Source organism: Pygoscelis adeliae, unplaced genomic scaffold (genome assembly GCF_000699105.1).
Source record: "Pygoscelis adeliae isolate BGI_AS28 unplaced genomic scaffold, ASM69910v1 Scaffold166, whole genome shotgun sequence".
Classification (NCBI taxonomy): Eukaryota; Metazoa; Chordata; class Aves; order Sphenisciformes; family Spheniscidae; genus Pygoscelis; species Pygoscelis adeliae.
Genome location: NW_008825156.1, coordinates 1741229 through 1762322, shown reverse-complemented (window position 1 = coordinate 1762322; position 21094 = coordinate 1741229). Strand labels below are relative to the sequence as shown.

Here is a 21094-nt window from a genome sequence, read left to right as displayed (position 1 = left end):
ACTGACACAGCTCTACTCTTGCTTGCAATAGCATGTGGCTGAGGCTCCTCTTTCTCTCTTGTAGAATTAGGGTCACCTTTGAGCTCTGAGACACCCCACGTGACTTTGGATAGGTTGCAGGATCTTGCGCCTTGCAACTCAGCTTTCTATCTGCTAAATGAGAGTCGAGAGATCCTTACTCCTTCATGCCTTTTTACAACTTGTTACACAGCTTTGGTGTGGAATCTGCCTCCTCCCGTACGTAATGTCCAACATTTGGTACAAACACCTCCAATTTTAGCTGAACCTTATAAACATAATAGTAGAAGAATAAAATATTTGCCTAAAAACTCAGCTAGATGTAAATTAATGGATTTTGTGGCCTCTCCAGTTTAAACAGCTTCTCATTTTCCAGTTTTCTGTCATCTCGGTGAGCACCTTGGTCTACTGGTTATCACCTTACAAATTCAATGGAGGAAATGGAAACCAAGCTCTGCAGCAGTGACATAGAGGAAGCTTTCCAAAGAGAACTACCATACTGTATAGGAGAAATAGACTTCACAGCTTCTGGGAAGAAACGTGGAAAGGTACAGCACTGAGGAGTTTTAACCCTTTAACACTATTGCTGTTGTTCAGCTGTTACTTCTTAGCATTAAACCTAGAGACTGTAATAGTGGAGGTATATACATATATAATAGTATTCCACAGTGCAAGGCACCACATTGTACTCAAAGTAGGGACTGTACCTTCCTGAACATGAATGTGATTTAAAATAAGGCCTATTAATATACAGAAATCAATCACTTGACTTGCACTGACATGCTACAAGTATAGTTGATCACTTTTTTCCTTTAAAAAAAAAAAAAAATCATGTGCCCAGCTTCCTTCATTTTGCCAAATGATGCCCAGCATAATTTCCCTGTTTTCACCTGTTTCTGCCAAAAATTAATCACTATGGATTTCAAAATTTTAAACATACTTTTGAGCTGTTTCAAGACTCTCCTTAAAGTTTTCTCTCTCTGTTCTGCTAATAGGCAAGAGAAGGATGTACATAGACAGACCCACCTCCTAGCTAGTCCCTTGCATACATTAGTGCTAGAGCAGAAGGAATTCCTAGGATCAGAAATCTGCCTTAAGATTTTGTTTCATCGTAAAGTCTTAAGCACAAAGCCAAAATAGATACAGAACAGGAAGCAGCAATAGATTCATGTAACATGTCCTTGAAAAACAGACATGAAATCAGGCAAATATTTCAGCTAGTACAGAAACAAGAAATGCCTAAGAAATTTGTTGGCTTTGCTAGACTGCCATGGAACTGAAGGCAGTTCAAGAAGAATAGCAGCATTAAAGAAGAGAGCAATATGTCAGTCTGCAACACAGAATTAACCCATGGAACTGACCCAATTAGTGAGATGATAACAGTTACACAGAAGCCTGCTAAATTCATCCTAGTATTTAGTTCTCTGTCAGGTCTTGCTCAAATAAATTTTTCTTAAATAACCAGGTTGATGATAAATTTCCCTCTGCATTCACCATGAACAATAGTCTACTGTATCCTACTGTCCCATTGTTATTCAGTGTTTTTTTGTTTTGTATGTTGAAGTTTATTAAGGTCCTGAGTACCATTCATCCTGGAATTATATTCGAAGTTATGCTCAACAAATGGAAGCTACCTGCTCCCAATTTGGTTGTCTCTTTAGTAGGGGAAGAAGAAAATTTCCAGATGAAGCCTTGGCTACGGGACACCTTAAAAAAAGGACTTATAAAGGCAGCTCAAAGCACAGGTTAGTGCTTTAGGCTTTAAAGGAGGAATTTATATTCCTACTGGATTCTCACACCTAGCATCCAGCGATCTTTTAATGTCAATGGGCCTGCTCACGTGATTATTTTTGGAAGTTCAAGGCTTTGCTGAATGCAACCTACAACCTGTATTTAAATAGCTTTGAAAATGAAAGTTATTGTATTAGAAATAGCAAAAATAAGTTATTTCAAACCAAATTACTCTAGGCAACCATTGCTGAAGTGTAAAATTACCTGATGTTATTCCCTCAGAGATGACACTAGAAAAGATAGCATGAGATGGGACCAAATACATTGTCCCTCTTTGGTGCCATAGCAAAATAATTCTTAAGAGAGCATAGCAATTTGACTTCAACAAGAATGAATTTAGGTCAAAATAAGAATTCTTGTTTTCTCCATTCTCACTTTTTAGCTACCAGTCAAAATCATGTTACAACAGTTTTTATTTTTTGAAGATTGTTTTCTTCAAATCTAAGAGTTGAACAGACTTTGTTAGTAAAACAGCCTACGATTAGACTCTAGTTTAAACAAAAAGACCTTGGTAATGTATAAACGCAAAATAAGTCAGTTCACTTTTCCCCTGGCTGTTCACATGAATGACAAGAGCAGCGAAAAGCATTTAAAACGAAAACCAAACAAATCAATGTGTGGGAACATGCATGGAAGTGGCTTTCATTTAAGATGACATTTTTTCCCCATAGCTTCATGAAAATACCTGCAAAATGAAGTGAAAAATATCTGTAAACATTTCACAGCAAGCTCTTGGTTTAGCTTCACTGGTCCAGACAAGATTGTAACAGTTTTGCTTTTTGTAATGAAACAGCCCAGTACCGAAACTCTTTTTGGTACTTTTGTACCACAGAGATATTGTCTATCTCCAGCTGCCTTCTACACTTAAGACTGGACAGCACCAAGATCTCCAGTTCCTTTATGTTACATATTTGGAAAAGGTTGGTTAGCTGTTTACCTAGGGTTCTCCAAGTTCTTTGTCACCATAGCACTACTGCTGTAAATCCTACTCTCCTGAAGAATTCACTCTCCAACACACACAGGAATAACAGAAAGAGAACACCAGATAGGCAGGTTATGCCCAAGCTCTTCTGCTACCAGGTGATTGCATGGGACTGTTTAGTCCTCAGTTCAAGCCAACAACTTCCTCCACCCCATCCCTTTGCTCTTCCTCGTGCAACAATCAGACCTGCTTGGTATAGTAATGTTTCTGCTCATAGTTAGACAGTAAGTGACGCTAGACTGGACACAGCATTCTTGATTGGCGTACTGACATCAGAGTAAAGATGGCAACGTTGCATCACATGATATGGGAAGCACGTTTGCTTGGGCATATAATTTCTTCTTGTTTTCCTTATTAAAGTCTTACATACTTTGTATGTATTTTAACTCTAAAAGTTACAGTCCATGAAGACCTGTCTACAGTTTATCTATCTAGAAAAACCTTAAATCCAGTACTGCAAGTAATGTTACTTGACACACAAACATGTTCAATTATGAAGAAATTATCTAACCATTTTTAAAAAATCATTTCAGGTGCCTGGATTTTTACCAGTGCTTTACGTGTAGGAATAACAAGACATGTAGTGCAAGCAGTCCGAGATCGTGCACTGGCTAGTACTTCATCCAAAGTAAGAGTGATTGCCATAGGAATATCTTCACTCAGAAAAATTCAGCACAGAGAAGTTCTGGACAACACAAAGGTATTTTTCGCTTATTCTACTCGTCAGACAGGGTTGTTCAGAAGTAAGCTGCACCTTTACAAAATGTGGAAGTAGTAGGCAGAACAACGTTGATCTAACTTAAAAACAAAAGTGGGGTTTAAAGTCTGTTTTGGGGGGAAACAGAAATAAAAAGCAGGAAGAATTGTTAGAACATAATGATTCTGTGCCCTGCGCACTCAGTACACTTGGCAGCAATTCTGCAAATATCCAGCAGGTGACAGCATTAGACATTAGATCAGCAACCAGAGTAAGGCTGAACGTCAGGAAAAAATCATGCATCGTAAGGTAACAAATATTTTTTTCCCCTAGTCCACTTACTGCAGAAGCACTTTCTCCAAGCTATTTCATAAATACTGTAAAAAGTATATTTTCTAGTATGGAACACAAGCCATAAATACTTCAAGACCAAGTTTTCTTAAGTAGTCATTGAATTGGTGTCTAATACGCAAAAACTCGCTCAACGCACCAGGCCAAAAATGCTAGCCATGCAGGATTTTGTCTAGTTATTGGGAGCTCTAGGGACTTCACAATTCAGGTCAAAGCAATCAAAGTTTTTTGGGGGGGGGAAACAGGCAACAAATAAAAAACTTCACCCAACAAAACAGTTGCTGAAAAAAGGACAAGTTGATGCTGAATTGACCTGGAGGTGGAGGGAAAAAAAATTTATAGCATGACCTTCTTGTCACTGGATATGCAGTCTGTCCTAAGCAGAATATTATAACAATAAAGTAAGTGTGTAATGACAATGAATTACAGTTCCTCTGTGCTATTTTACTTCCCTGCAGAAGCTAAGAAACAAATGACAAACACGGCCCTTTGAACTCACACCTAGTTCTTCTCTCGGATAGGCTAGCAAGTACCAGCTAGCAGCTGGGACACTGCCAGACCATATCAGCAATTTATTGTCATTGGACTTCCCCTTTTTCCATCCTTTTTGCCAAGCACAGCTACCTGTGTGCTCTACCAGGTGGGACTCTCTAGCTGGAAGACTTTAAGCTATTTGTGTGGCTGAACTGGTCTGAAAGGACCTCAGAGGAAAGAATTCGGTTCATTGCATTTGTGAATTTTGTTCAGGAAAGTTGCTTTGGCAAATGCAAACTAACTATTTCACCTCCCTCCCAGGCTAAGTGATCAAAATGCATCTGGATCTTTCCCAACCAGCAGCTACAAAACAAGTGCACTGGTCTTTTTATTGCATTAGATTTTCTCCCCTTTAACTAAAGCCCAAATTCTTTGTCAAGGAATATTTCGTGTAGAGTCCTTTGTCAAGGAATATTTCCTGACCCTATGACTTCTGGCACTGCTTCCACCCAAAGACATTCTGGATTTTAGTCAGTAACTTTAAGACAAAGGAACTATAGACAGGGATGTTGATCTAAACCCAGTTCTCTTTATACTTGGCACTAACACAAGCGGCTTGTTGTGTAAAATAGAGCTAACAATCCACACTAGCAAGGAGAAAAACAAGCCCTGAAATCAGTGGATCCCTCCCATCTCTTCTGTGTTAATAGTATGCTTTAAACATCATTGAAAGATCATTTCCACATTTTCAGAGAATAAATAGGAAAATCCCTGAGGGCCTTTTTCTATTGGTTGTTGTGCCTCCGGCTCCTAATCAAAGGCCAGATCTTTGGCAAGTAGGTTTACTGTTACATGGCAGCAGAATATAGGCACGCCCTCTGTCAAAACAAAATTTGAAGGCAAATTAATGGTGTCAAGAAGCTTTCCTCAACAAATAAGAGACAGAGAAGGAGGTAAAAGAAACTTGTGGCACTTGCTGTTTGTAAAGGACATGCAAATTTACTGCTTTTTTTCTTGGAACAGCCTCTGATGTTCCTACTCTTCCCAGAGCTACTGACAGGGAAAGAAGCCATAGGAACACGTCTGATTCACCTTGCTTTGAAGGAGATTTCTCTTCTCCAGTTTGACTGTATGCAGCTTCATTTCAGAAAGCCACTTAGGGGCATGCTACGCAGTGTGCTCAACTCTTCTACCCGCAGCGTGAAGGAGCTTGTCCTCTGGGCTACTTAATGTTTTTATGCATTAGTAGTGCTGCTACGAGCTCCTGGTCATACGTTCACTGCGTCTCCAACATCAGCCTTAGCCTTGGCTGTGGAGAGGAACCTGGATAACCCCTGGGTTGGCCTTTCCCCAGGATTCAACTGGGCACCTGCTCTTCCTAGCAGACTGCCAAAAGCTGAGATTAAGGAAGTCTCCATATAAGATCTGGCTCTTAAAAATCCGAACATAAATCTCTCTGCCATACCTTAATGACAACTAGGTTACTTACATAGTTACACTGCTATGTCTAGAAAGTCTTTAACACCTGTGTCCACAAAATTATCGGGAGGAAAATGCAATACACAGGCACAATAGCCAAACTGACAGTTGGAGTTTTGTTCATCAACTCAAAGGCTGCAGCAGTTGGAAAAGAGACATAATAGAAGGAAATGCAGATCTTAAACAATTGCTTTAATCTGGCTTACTTGCAACATGACAGTGATTATGAAGATGAAAAAGAAGACTAACCAGGCATTTACAGCCTGGCTTGCTGCTAGGAGTGATATATCAAAGTGGATGTGCAACAGTGGGAAAGAAAGATTTATTAAGGAAGTAAGGGGAGCTTGAAAAATTGTGTGTATGGAAGAATATATGCAGCACAATCCTTAGAACAAAAGACTATAACAGGGGTTCTGTTTTACCCAGACAGTGATTTGATGCAAAAATTCATTAATAAATATTTTCAAGATATAACATCCCTCACCCAAAATAAAAGATAAGATGATTGCACTTTCTAAAGTCTGCCTGTCACACACTCTTTTAGAATGCAATTTCCAAACTGAGAATAACCATTAAACCTCATATAACCCTGTCAACTAAATAAAGCTGCATTTAAATTGATATGGACATATAGCAGGCTAACTTATCTACTGGGCTAAATGTGGACAAAATACTACTGAAATGAATAGGTTTGCCCCTGTTTATACTGTCTGAGATTTTAGCCCTCTGAGACATTACAGCTCCATCCACAATTATCAGGTCTCATGGCCCCTTTCCATTTGTCCAACAAACACTTCCAAAACCTCTGAATGAATGCCTACGTTCCAGAGATGATGACTAATGTCACTATATTTTGCAGAGCCCAAGAGGGGCTTCAGCTTTCAGTCCTGTCAAATCTGGCACCTTTCAGAAGGAACACATTCTCCTTATCTACCCTTTTCAGAGTCTATTCAAGTGTCTCAAAAGTGGTGTGTTATGTCATGGCGCAGACAACACAAAAATGGAGATGAAGTACATAAAAACATGGACTGTGTTTTGTAAAGAACACTAACATTTCTCCTCCTCTCTCTAGAATGAAAGTCTTGTACACTACCGATCAGATGATAATATCCAAGGCCCACTGTATTCCCTGGACCACAACAATTCCCATTTTATTTTGGTGGATCACATAACACCAGATGAGCCAGATGGAACCACTAAGCTACATCTCACCTTGGAAAAGCATATTTCAGAACAGCGTACTGGATATGGTGGTAAGTAGACTCTATATAGGCATGCTAACTTGAATAATACTGATATTACAGTGATACTTGTGGGCCCCTGGCCTTATCAGAGGCAAGTCCAATTCTCAAATTGGGCAATCATCTACATAGGCAAGATCAAGTAAACATATTTGTCATTATGTAAGAGGCAGAACTAAGGTGACTTCTGAAGCTGAGAAAGCTGCTCTTTGAACCAAAAATCCTGACTTTTCTCGCATCTTCTTAAACATAGCTCAAAGCTGATCTTCAAAGCATAGCTCGAATTGCCTTAAAACACAAAAATGGAAAACAAATCCAGCTTTAAGTACCTTAACCAGTGGATCTAAGAGATGGATGTTCATTGTTGTGTACTTTTATCCCCTCTTGCACACAGGGTCTTGAATTGCTCCCACACTAGAAGAAAAGACTTGTCCCAAAGCCCTCCGAAATATTTTAAGTCATATTTATTTCAGGATAAAATCTTTTCCTGGGTAAACAACATAGCATCTAATGGCCATCTAAATCTATGTGACCTTTGTTTATAATGAGAACTGAGTATTGGGCAGGCGTCCTACTGCTATTTGTGGAAACAATTCAGTTGTAGTGCTAATACAATTACTTCTACCTTTCCTTTGTTTCTGTAATACCTGCAGTGCTAACACAGCTGAAACAGAAGGGAGAGCTCACTTATTCGCACTTGTATGCATCAATGGAATATTCAATTACATAGCCCATAGTATGGTTGCACAGATGTACCTGAGAGCATGAATGGACCTGAAGAATGCTTATCTGGTGACTCAAATAGGAAAGACCACAGGTGGACTGTAATGGTAGGCTGAGGTTGCAGTGCTGAGAATTAGAAAGTAGCCTCTTTCTGCTTGCAAACCAAATCTGATTGAACAAATCTCAGTGGAACAATTTTCTGTCAAAAAATGCTGATTCATTTGACAAATATTTCACTGGAACATACTGAATTCAGTGATGTCTTCTATAAATAAAACCAATGTCGTCCATTTAAGCTCATTTATATTCAAGCTGAGCAAAGCTATGTGACTTTACTGAAGTAAAACACTAACAAAGTCATGCAGAATTTCCCTATTTTAAAAAATACCTAGAAGTCATTCAGAGGAAATTTTTGGTATGCTGAATATTCTTTGCAATTAAGGACTTCCCACCTTCCCAGCATAAAGCCAGAATTCCCCACCCCTCCTCTGGCTAAATTTTATCTAAATCTATGGTAAATGAAGACTATTTGAAGCCATAAACATACCTTGAGGAACCTGTAGTCGCAGTCTTCAAACTTCATCACCTTATAGAGGTATGGCAATGCTATATACCATTCACTAAAACAAATGAAGTTACTTGCCAATCACGTCCTGGCTACAGCTCAGTTCTACCTTATCTCTGTAGTCATCCCACAATAGATCCAACAAGTAGTAAGTGGCAATCTGTACACTGCTCCGAGAGACCTACAAAGGGAAACATCAAAAAATTGTTTGAACCAAATGCCTTTTATTTTCCAACTGAAAGAGGCATTCATCTCATGACGTTACTGTTTTGATTGAGCTCTTTTAGGCCTATAATCTATAGTCACCTTTGGATTACAGAGTTCAGCATTTACAGTATAAACCATCTAGAAATAAGCGGGCCCCTGTGGGAGGATGGCTAAGGACAGGGATGCCTACATCATTTCTTCCCCTGCTGCTGTGACATGTTAAATATTTCTTTAGCATTTCTTTTAGATGTATAAGATCATGTTATTAATAATCACCACAGTAGACTGTGCTGAATGAAATTTTAAGCTGTTTAAGCAGAGTAATAAAGAGTATATGTTTCCTATCAAATCATATCTGATTCATCTCACCCTAGCTGGTCTATATAGTCAGCCTCTTCATATTCTTAAATCCTCCTTTTATCAGGCTTTTCTCCTGGATTCCACTACACCTTCTTCCACATGCTAGGCACATGCATAACACCTGGGACAAACTGACAGCTTTTCACTTCTAACTGTATCTTAATATAAATAACAGTAGCTGCCTCTCTGAAAACAACAGTGGAAAAAAAAAACAGAAAAAAACTGAAAAAAAACCAGACATACAGAAGTGCCAATATCCATATTTTGCAGCTGAGGTGTACTGAGGTGAGAACAGACTGGACTGTTTGCCAGGGATCATGCAAGACATCCGAGGCAAAGGTGCCTTCGTCCTGAATCTTAGACTAGGACCCTATCTGCTAGGTCACAGTGTTATTCTCTTCCTTTGCCACTTGCTTCTGCACTTGCCTGCCTTCTGCAGGCTCACGTTCTGGTGGGTACCAAAACAGCACATAACAGAAGAAGTATTTTCAAGGGGTTGGCAAAAACACAATAATTTTGTGAAAGCTGTTACCTTTCTAAAAATTAAACCATCTATTTCACAGGAACGGGTAGCATTGAGATCCCTGTGCTTTGCTTACTGGTAAATGGAGGACCAGGCACACTAGAGGTAAGAAGCTGCAACTTTTGAAAAATAAATTAACTGGTGCTAAGTAATTAATAAAAAATTTGGCTGGATGACAAACACATGTCTTGGCACTTTACGTAAAGTCAAAATTCGTATCTATACACCATTAAGAACTGAATTCTGTTAATATTAAATTTACCAGTGTTTGTCTGGGAGAAATATTTCCTTTTGAATAGGTACCAGCTGATCATTAAAGCTTCCATTGCCAGCTCATACAGTGGGAAGAAGGAATCCAAAACCAAAACAAACTCACAGAAGCCAGCTCCAAATCTAGCGAAATATAAATATTGTGCTATTACTCGAGATCACATACAAAAAAAGATTAATCATTCAGTGCTGTCCAGCAGCAGTGAGGCAACTGCCTCTGTCACAGAGCTCCAAGGAAGTACAAGACCAGGTTTGCTCGATATGCCATTTAAAACTATAGTGACCTAGTTCCACTAAGCAAAAATACACTTTAGGATGATGACTGGGGAGTTGTCTGCTAACAATCCCGTATCTTCTTCAGCAAAAGATCAGTTTTGATTTTTTCCTGAGTAGTTCTACAACTTAAAGAACCTGTTAACTAGAAGATACTCTGATTTCTATTTTACTTTTACTGGTATTTTATTTTGCTACTTTGTAGCAGCCTGTATGTCCACATGGCTTTTTTTTTTTTTTTTAATAATACACTCAGATGAAAAGGAATACTCTACAGTACCTTTAGAGAGGTAACATTAACCATAATTTAAAGTTTCCAAGTGATAAGACTCTGCCACACAAGCTGGTAACCTCTTTGAGAATAATGACTCATTCCTGGTGACGTTTTCTGGTTTCAGTTTCCAGTCCCTGTATCTTGTCATATCTTTGTCAGCTGGACTACGACACACACTGGTATTAGAAATCTCAGTGTTTAAACTAGGATTATGTCACCTCTTGAGCTTTCCTTCTAGAAGCTAAATATGGCAGTGTTTTCTGTATCTTGGGTGTTGAAAAATCACGTATCACAACCTATAAATCCTCTTTTCAAAGTTTTATAGAACAAAGTGACTTGGAGACCAAAGGTGACTGGCTGGAGCTGCCCTAAATTTACATAGGCTGAGAATGGATAACTGATTGTGCTTTTTTAGAATATCAGTTTCTTAAATACAAATTGGATAACACACACCAAGGACTACAACGGTTGTTAAAAAAACACTAAACTAAAAAAAAAAAAGTACACAACAAGCAAATCAATAGTTAGAACTCTTGGAGTCTCGTTAGCTTCTTGCATAACTCCAGAGTAAGAAATAGATTGGTAGCAAATAGTCATTGTTGCAATTACGATGCCATGGCCTCTGCTTTCCTCTCTCAACAACCTGCCTGATTCATTCTAATTGCACAAGTAATAGAATGATCAGCCTTTGACTCTTGAAGTTGCTACGCTTCAGTGTTTTTTTTCCTGTGGCCCAGTGTTGTATTCCCACAGGCAAATTCCTGATTTTCAGAATGTATCACCAGGTTTAGCAGCCAGAAGAGCCTGCTGAGAATTTCTGTATGGTGCTCCTTTTGCACTTGACTATGCTGTACTGACAAAGAAGTTTTATGCATTGTTTGTCCAAATCAGGTTGCTCAGCTACTCAGCAGATGTGTCATGAAAAGAAGTATAGTCAGGGGCCTATACATGGATGACCTGCTACAGAATCAGGAAAATCCTAATAGCTTAGAGGAGTCTGGACTGACTCCATAGTGAATCTGGTTTAGGTACACATTTATTCCTAGTTTGCAAGAAATGCTTCTGTTGAATAACATTTTCTTTCCATATATGAATTCTTAAAATTTACTTTTTAAACTACAGAGAATTTGCAGCAGTTTGGAAAATTCTGCTCCCTGGCTTATCTTAGCAGGGTCTGGAGGTACAGCTGACATCTTAGCCGCATTCATGAATGACCCGCAGCTTATCACACCAGAAGCTGTTGAAAAGCAATTTAAGGAGAAATTCCCTGCAGAAAGCTTCTTGTGGAAGGACATTCTCCAACGGACAGCAACAGTGAGCTCATATGTTTGATAATTACATACATCATGTTCACAAGCTCTCTCCTACCATTTCTAGCTTTGGTAGTCCATTCAGTACAGGTTTGACAAGAAGCTGCCCAAAAGTTTTGGGTACTCCAGTGCTCTGACACTAGTGTCATAGAATACCTCTCTAACATTAAAATCAAGTGCTCAGTTGTTCATACAAACTACTTTGTCCTAGTGATTCAGCTGAACACTTAGGGCTCTGTCCTTCCTCAGTTATTTCCTCAAGTAACAGCCAGCGCCCAGGAACACCACAGTCCTTCTGGAGGAAATGAAGCATTATTTATACTCCACAGCTGTGGAGCTTGTGCAGCTGTGACAGAAGAGACCTAATTCATGATCTACAGCTGTTAAATGGAAACTTAATTGTGGATAAGCATGAATAAATTAAAAAGAATGAAGGGTGTTTAGAAATTGTCCTATCTATTGTCAGTTATGTGTGTTCTTAAAAAAGAATGACAAAACAGATTCACAGATTTTCCTTACTCTTTGTCTTGAGGCACACTTGCTGGACTTAAACCACTACGCATAAGTATTTAAGAAACAAAAAAACACTTTGAGATTGCCTTTCTGTGAAGATTGAAGAGCACTGTGTGCCTCTGAGATAAACCAAGTCCATTTGACCTGATCCACTACTTATTCTTTGCAGTCCCTGCCGTAATCCTTAGCTTTAGAAGTTCCACATATTAATTCCGTTAGGGAGAACTTTGCCAGATCACTAACACAAGGGGATGGAAGGGCATCTAGAAGCAATATTGCCAGATGCTCACAAAGTCTCGGTGCAGCTGCACTGTGAGAAAGAAAACTCAATAAATAGAGAAGCAGAAGGAAAGAGTACTGTATATATCAATATTTGATGACTTTTACTCAAAGAAGATTTAGAGACCATGCTTTTAAATAAATAACTCTGAGAGCAAAACTTAAATGTCAAAGCAGGAAAAGGTAAAACAAAACTAGTGGTATGCTGGCTGCCACAGCATGACTATGAGTCAGATAAATAAAAATGTGAGTTAAGGAAGGATCTTTTAATTAAAGTACTGCTCTGGTTCTCAGGATATCCAAGTTCTGTTCCTCCTATCCTGCTAAGTGATTTTGGAAAAGGCAGTAACTCCCTCCTTTCCTTAGGACTTATTTATATATGGGAAAGGTAATAATGTTTGTCTTCTTGCCAAACCTCAGCTTTACAATTAGAACCTAAGTTTTTGGGAAATAATGTATGGGTGATCTCCACTGGGCTCTTAGGCATTAATATATAGCAGTAGGACAATGCGTAAGATGATATTTGTTTCAACTCCCAACAGATTCAGAACATTATTTCACACCAACATCTTCTAACTCTGCATAATTTTGAACAAGATGGTTCAGAAGAACTAGACACAGTCATTTTAAAAGCTTTAGTAAAAGGTAAGAACAAAAAACACAGCACAGTGTAATACTTGTCTTATTTGACGACTTCTATGCCATAAATGTATTTCATTCTTGTCCAGAGCAAGTTCAGTTGGCTATTGGATCAGATTTCATTTCTGATGCAGAGTTCTTCTGTTTGCCTATTGGCAAATTAACTGTGGCAGTTACCACAGCTCTTATAACCTTGCTTTAAACTAGTGTTTGCTTTTTAATCTCATGCTACTGTATAGTACTATTTTAATTGCTCCTTTATTTCACTACTTGCTTCTCTTAGTAGTAGAGGTTATAAAGAACTGAAACATACTGGAGCAGTTATTCCAATTACAAGCCATTTTAAAAAACTAAAAAACATCAAGTAGAACAAAGGCAGTTCAGGTCTAGAAACAATGCATTTCTCCTATAAGAAATCTTCATTGTATCTTCTGAAAGAAGACATTACTTGCTCTGCCACCCATTTCAGTTTGTGTTAACTTCACGGTTTGAGTTAGCCTAAGTTTAGCATGGGGGGGGGGGTTTGATTTAGCCAAGTTTTGGGAGGGGGGGGGGGGGGAAGACATTCTATTCCTAACGTGTTAATTGAAACAAGACAAAAACAATAGCCAGTCCTGCCCCCGCCTTTCTACAGGCCAGGGTCCCTCTTAAAATCCTACAGATATTTAAACTTAATGTTTTAATAGAAAATTCAGCAGGCAAAAATTAATTTTTAATATTTCTTAAGTTAGGAAAAAAAAATGCTGTGAAGGGTTGCTGGTTAAACAACCCACAGATCTGCGCTAGCTGAAGGAGAGCTTGTATTGCTAATCAAATTACCAATACTATATTAAATTAAACATAACAAGTGTAAAGTACTGAGTTTATTTGCATTTCCTATTTTCGCCAGCCTGTAAAAGTCACAGTCAGGAGGCTCAGGAATATCTGGATGAACTGAAGCTGGCAGTGGCCTGGAATAGAGTGGACATAGCTAAACGTGAAATATTCAATGGTGACGTGGAGTGGAAGGTACCACGTTTTATTGCTTTAGGGGACAATCAGTGTATAATCCAATGTGTACAGGACACTGAAACATCCTGATAGAAGGCTTGAGTTTTTAACACTACCTGCATTCTCCACTAAGAGATTGGGCAGCGGTAATATGCTTCCTTAGGCTGTTTGTCTTTCTGGTCCCCTATATGATAATGGCTAAAGATAGAGGAATAATTCAGTGGTCATGGTCTCTTCCTTGAGCTCTTTGGGGGCAAGAATCTTCCCCCCCACTTCTGTCCAGACCTTTAAAGCAAACAAACCTGAGCTTACAAAGCAAAAGAAGCATGCAGATATTTACTGTTAGAAGATGGTAGGAAGAATGTCACTGTTTCTAACTGCTGTATAAATACCCAGTGCAGTGGGTACTCACCACAACTCCTACAGCATGCTATTTGTGTTGATGTTTTGACATTAATGCTTATATAGACATTTTGTCACAGAGAAATGAAGAGAGTTCTACCTCTTTCTCATTGTACCCACTTTTGACATGGTGGAAGACAAAATGTGCATGTCCTCATGTTAAATGTTAACCTCCCTCCTCATTCATCCATGATTACCCCCAAAAACTTCTTTTTTTTTTCCCCCCTTCATCAATCTAGTCCTGTGACCTGGAGGAAGTGATGATGGATGCTCTGGTCAATGACAAACCAGAATTCGTAAAATTATTTGTTGACAATGGGGCTAACATATCCGAATTCCTGACATACGGTCGTCTGCAGAGACTCTACTGTTCCATTTCTCAGAAATGTCTCCTCTATGAACTTCTACTGAAGAAACACGAAGAAAGCAAGCTGACCTTGACAGGGCTCACTGGTCAACAGCATAAGGAGCAGAAAGAGGTCTGCCCACCCTTCACTCTAAGCGAGGTCTCTAGAGTTCTCAAGGATTTTCTCCAGGATGCATGCAAAGGTTTCTATCAAGACTTCAGACACGGAGGCAAGAAGAAATCTGTGAGTTACAACTTTCCATCATAGTCCTGCTCCCCTCCAATTTAGAATTTGAAATATTTTAACTAGGTCTAGCCTTTGGGGGTGGGGCAGGGAAGATGAGATAAACAGTCACTTCAGTTTCTCATTCCTTTTTTCAGCTCATTATTATTCCAGCTAAAATGGTTTGATCTTTTTAATTTCAAACTTAAAAAGAAATGAATTTCTAAGATAGGTTGTGATTCTTCTTTCTCCCCCTCTGCACATGGGCTTTTATGCAAAGTTTTACTGTACCTTGAACTAGTGCTAAGATATGGCCTCTGTTTCAGGATCTGCAGGGGCCCCTGTATCTCACACTCTTCTAGTGCAACTTCCACAGACCACTCCTCATTCTAGCACCTTGCACGTGGAGAACAGTTTGTTGATCTTACTAGCCTCACATGCGTAAGAACAGATTCAATGAAAGATATATGTGGAATATGAAGAGATAGATTTAAGTTTACTTAGGAGTAATTAGACATAAAAATAGCAGTCTGTATTTCTCATATGGAACTTCAAGCAGAAGTACTTGAAAGATAGTATTTTCTAGGAGAAAGACAAGCAGGCGATGGCCGTTTTCAATCCCGGGTCTGAAAATGGTGATCTTTGTACGTAAAACTATTCCCAGATTTGTACTGTGTAGGAGTAGATTAGACATTCAACAGTGTGCAGTACATGATATTTGCCTTTAGATCGTTATAGTCTTGTTATTGAGTGGCATAACACACAGGAAGAAATAAGAACGATTGCGTGAAGTGGCCCTGACAAGCACCCTGGCCAACAAAAGACAAGGATAACGTGATGGGTACCACTGTGAAATGTCTATAGTGCACTGTCCACAATTGTGCAATAGATATATCATCATTTTTATGTTTTGACAGCATATTTAACATGGAAACTCATAAGTACCAAAGTTCTTGCAAGAGCACTGGAAATAAGTTTGGATGCATGATTTCAAAACAGAGAGATATAGAGAAAATTCATTAAGATCAGAGTTTTAGACAAACTAGACAATTAAACCAGTATTTGCCAAGTTCTAGTTTCCTCTTAAAACTGTTTAAACTAAAAAATAAATAAAAAAAAATAATTTCTCACTCAAGAGCTTCAATCACTTTTGCTTTGATAAAGCCTAGCTAAATTAATTAGTAGTATGAAAAGCTAAGTTTGTATCTAGTCAGGATTTTTTTTGTACACAAGGACAGATGATTTGGGGCAATACCTTTGAAGTCATTAAGCAGAATCCAGACTTACAAATTTTACAGAAATAAATTTTGCCCCCGAAATCTCACTTACCTTTGTGGGATTTGGCAGTAAGTGAGCTAAAGCCAAGCGCTGTAAATAAGGCCCAATTCAGATACCAGATCACACTGCCTACTAGCTTTTCTTCTTTAAAAGCTTCTTCCCATAGCTGCCACTAGTGGCTCAATCCCATTATCATTGGCAACAGAAAGAGCATTACTGTACTGGGATACCAGTGTCACTGCTGCTAAATTGTGTGTCTTATTTCAAGTTAGGAACTAGTGGTTACAAAGACTGATAAGACTTCTGGGATATCTTTGTCTCCTGCAAGGTTTTCAATGCGATTCAGTTGATTAAATAGATCGCTACAAACTGAAGAAAAAAAAAAACAAACCACCAACACCCCCAGAAATGCCATTAAAACAAATTAGAACAGGATCCCATAGTTTAAGTGATTAAAATATATTCTCACAAAAACTTGTTTTTAATAAAAGAAAAAATCCACTCTGGCTGCTTCTAGTTAACACAATAGATATAAAAGCAGTTTTTAAACATAAAACTCAGAACTTGACCTAAGTTGCATACTTCCTCTGGAGAGTTTTTTATCAAATGCTAAAGGAATAAGCAGTGTTCTACTTAAAATACTCCCTACATGAGGGAGAGGTTTCTCAAAGGAAAGACTTAAAAGAGGGTCTTGACGTACTCTATTCTTGTCCTGTACCGGGCCTTGGTGAGATTTATTTCTGTTGAAATAAAATGCCTTTTGTTCCCTTTTCTCTGAAACCATGTCCTCTGCGGCAGTTGAGCTGAATCCAATATAACTGAAGGCAAGCTCAGATTAGTTAATCACAGGTTTGTCTTGTATGATATTACACACCAGTGGTGAAACCCCGGCCTTAATAAAATCAGTGAAAGCTTTACCATCGACTTCAATGGAGCCACGGTTTCATCCAGAACGTTCTCACACATATTGAGTTATATCGGGGACACAAGGGTCCTTTGATTCAGTACAGAATGAACTAATTACCTCTCAGTCCTACAGAAAATAAAAAGAAAAATCAAAAGAATATGAAGAAGCTGTCAAGGCCAAAAAGCAGCTTAGATCATGTCATTTGCATGGAATGAGACTGCAAAGTAGGTTTTAATTTCTACAAACCATATTTCAGGATAAAATGAATGCAAAGCGATTACCTGGACCATTGGATATGAACCAGAAAAGCGAAAATCCTTGGAGGGATTTGTTTGTATGGGCAGTACTTCAAAACCGGCACAAGATGGCAAACTATTTCTGGGCTATGGTAAGCTTTCAGCTGTAGCTGCTTCAGGTGAAATATTGGCATATTTCAAGTAGATGAGCTGTTTTTTTCTCAGCCTTGCAGCTCAGATGACAGATAGGTTTGTTTCTAAAATGCAAGATGTGACATTTATAGGGCCTTTCATCTCTGTGTGGCTCATGCCAGGAGGGGCCAGAGGGCCTGACAGAAAGGGAGGGCAGAGCAGCAGCAGGCGTAAATCAGCACAGCCTGAAACACTTCTGATTAACTTCAGCTGCAGAGTTGGCCCTCGTCTTCCTTGCTGCTGATGTCTCGCCACTCAGTCTCAGGTTTTGTTCCTTCTACAATAGGTCAATTGTTTGGGTTCTAGCATGATCAAGAGGGAAGAGGTGCAATCAAGCATCTTAAGCTTACGTGCTGTATGCGTAGGGAACAACAGCATCACACTCTCAAAGGCTGAGCTTCAAGCTGTCATAATTGGCCCCTGTTTTACAATCCTCCACAACCAAGGCCCTGTATCATGCATCTGGAGTGCAGTGCCATAGCTTCCCTCCCCCCGCATAGCCAGACGCAGCTATCAGGCTCCATCCCTGAGCTTCCAGATGGCTGCATCTGGCATGGGGGAGTCATGGGGATGGACAAACTGCAGCACAGCTCTTCAGCCAGTGAGTCTGTGTGCGCGTGTGCGTGCAGACACATCTGCACCTTGCAGGGCCTTGTGTTTGTGGAGCCCTATTACCAGAAGGCACGTTTCTCTGCTGTGTGCCACTGTTGTGCCTCTGCCAGCTGTGCTCCCTCCTTTCCTATACGTCCTTATGCAGGGTCTCAGCACTGCCGTGTTAGAGGTATTTTGGCACTGCGAGACTGTTTTGCTCTATTTCCATAATGTATTATTCTCCTTTCAGTCTTTGACTGCTACCCCAAATCAGGCCCCTCTAAGGTCAATCAAACCCAGAATCTCCAGCCTTTTAAGGCACAAGAACTACCAATATGTAGTTTTCAATTCTCAAATGTCACCAAAACTGCCATTTCGATTGACATTTTGGACTTTCAAGTCTGTATTTGAGGGAAGATTCTTTGAAGGGGAGACATGCATGAATTTTTTTTTTTTGTTAGATGTGTTCCTTGGTGAAGTCTTCCCAGTTCAGAAATGCCCTCCAGTGTATGGTAACAGCACCCCCCTTTCAATTCTACAGGGTCAGGAGGGTGTAGCTTCAGCTCTGGCAGCTTGCAAGATCCTTAAAGAGATGTCCCACTTAGAGACGGAGACCGAAGTAGCACGTAAAATGAAAGAGGCCAAGTACGAGCAGCTCGCTGTTGGTAAGTAACGGTACCTTTTTAACAGCATCAAAAATTTAAGAAGTAACTGCCATTGGAAGGCAAGCAAGTGAAAAAAATAGCGTTTCAGTTGTAAAAGGTCAACTGTGATGAATAATTTAACAGCCTTGCAGCACAGGCAGTCCCAAACATTCAAATACCACAGAAGAAGGACTTAAAAACCAATCATTTTGGAAAAATCAGTGTTCCAAGACTGGCCCCTGGGATGCATGGAAGAAATTACTCTCCTGCTGCATGTTGGTATTTTAAGTGTCTGATCTTAGTACAAGGTGTGTTACAGCGATGGGCAAGATAGAATAACCAGAACACTTCCAGGCTCACAGCAGACTGGTTTTCCTGCAATATCAAGCTTGCTCTGTAAGGGCCACTAGAGCAACAAGTTTTAAGGTTTGTCTTCACTGCTAAAAATAATTTGAGATTACCTCACCCAGAAAAGGGCTAACTGCACTGCAAAACTGCAGCGAGGCTCAGAATGGTTTTGCAGCGGACAAGCTGCCCCTCCCTACAGCGCTAAGCATTCAGGCAACTGCGATGCTGGAATGCCAAGACCTCTCCACCTTGCCTGGTTTAAAAAACAGATGTCTGTACACAAACTTCTCTGCTGATCTGACTTCAATCTAATCCATACCTGAAGGTAGCACTGCTGTGAACAGAGGGCTTTTAAAGTGTGCCACACATGGCAATGCAGAGGCTCTTCCTCTCCCCTTCAAGCTAGTATATCAAGCAGCTGAAGGCTCATGCAGACATTGCTACATTATTTATACACAGATCACATTTTCCCCTCTTCTCACAGGGCCATTATTATTTACAAACAATAAAAGTCAGGTTCTCATATAATCACAGGGCTCGAGTAATTTAGTCATGGAATTACAGGGTCTAATCCAACACACAGAAGTCTGCTCCTTGGCTTTGGTAAGTATTAGATCAGATCCTCAATTTTAATTTCTGGCCCAGATGACTGTCAATATTAAGTAGAGCAAACATTCTTTAAGAATTATAAATACCACATCGACTGCAAAAGAAGTCTGTATATCAGCTTGCTTTAAGTGAACTTGATCCTTTCCCCAGCCCTCACAGTGTAACAACAAGGTGTAGGCTGGCCTAGGAAGGGTACTGAGATAATCAGGTGAATCAGCAGAATGAAACAGACACAAGAAGTCAGATGTTGTCTAATGAGACTTTTTGGACTGTTTATCCTAGTTTCTGAGCTCCAGGAGCAGCTTCTCTGGAAACAAAACTATGCCACAACACTCTACCAAGTCTAATATTATTTTATGTCAAATAGCTAGTTCTTAAAACCAAGGATTTGTTGGCTACAAGTCAAAGCTGAGCTGCTCCTTTTGTTTAGTCTATTCAGGCGAGTGGGGGCAGGGTGGCAACTCATCCTTCAGAGTGTAAGAGGATCACCCAAGAGGTACAGTGTTGCTTGATACTGCCTAAAGCTCCACATGAGGCAGCTACAGATGAGGGACTATAACAAATACTGACATGCTTCCAAGAAGTTTCTTATGCTGTCTGTAGAATAACTGAGAAAGAAAAATGTCTCCTCAGATCAAACAGCAATAGGAAAAAAAAAAAACCAAAAACCAAACCTGTTAGAGGCCCCAGGCTGAGAAGGGAGCACGCAGATAAACAGAGGTGAGAGGGAGGTGCTGAGATATTTACCCCATACCTTTCTGCAAATAGTGGGAATTTTAAAATTACAGTGATTGTTTTTCACCAAGGCAAATCTCTTTCATCTGCCCTCTGCCCCAACACATGTACACACATGCATAAAGCCATAGCGAGTTATTCTTGTGTCCAGCATTGTTCCTCTCTCCCTCTCACCTCCTTTTAGCTCTCTCAGGCTCTTTTCAACTACTTCAGCCCTGCAGAAGTCTGTGGTGCAGCAAGGAGCATCTGGTAGTGCTCAGGCTTTGCTGCCACCATGCTGCACCCTACACACATCACTACCTTGCCTTACATTCATTTTTTAATTTTTTCCTTTAAATTACAAGATCTGTTTGTCTATGTTTCCTTCATTTGACAGAACTGTTTAGTGAATGCTACCACAACAGTGAGGAGAGAGCGTTTGCTCTGTTGGTGAGGAAAAACCAGTACTGGAGCAAAACCACCTGCCTTCAGCTGGCTACAGAAGCAGATGCAAAGTCTTTCTTTGCACATGACGGTGTCCAGGTAAGTTTTACAGACCCTTCCCTCACCACCTCTACCCCCAGGTCCTTTAAGCATGATGTTGGACACAGAAGAGGGTAGCACAGCAACTGAACAACCCCATGA

At 39.7% G+C, this 21094-nt stretch overlaps 1 protein-coding gene across 1 annotated transcript in view; it reads left to right on the top strand.

Moving 5' to 3' along the window:
- Positions 1–449: 449 nt before the first annotated feature.
- Positions 450–21094, top strand: part of TRPM5 (transient receptor potential cation channel, subfamily M, member 5) — a 39888-nt gene continuing 19243 nt past the window's right edge. Inside the window, exons 1-12 of the mRNA XM_009328532.1 lie at positions 450–566; positions 1583–1763; positions 3325–3491; positions 6865–7045; positions 9452–9516; positions 11351–11542; positions 12873–12975; positions 13859–13977; positions 14601–14951; positions 17372–17503; positions 18676–18799; positions 20847–20992. Of these exons, the coding sequence (XP_009326807.1) occupies positions 450–566; positions 1583–1763; positions 3325–3491; positions 6865–7045; positions 9452–9516; positions 11351–11542; positions 12873–12975; positions 13859–13977; positions 14601–14951; positions 17372–17503; positions 18676–18799; positions 20847–20992 (1878 nt within the window). The remainder of the gene's footprint in view (positions 567–1582; positions 1764–3324; positions 3492–6864; positions 7046–9451; positions 9517–11350; positions 11543–12872; positions 12976–13858; positions 13978–14600; positions 14952–17371; positions 17504–18675; positions 18800–20846; positions 20993–21094) is intronic.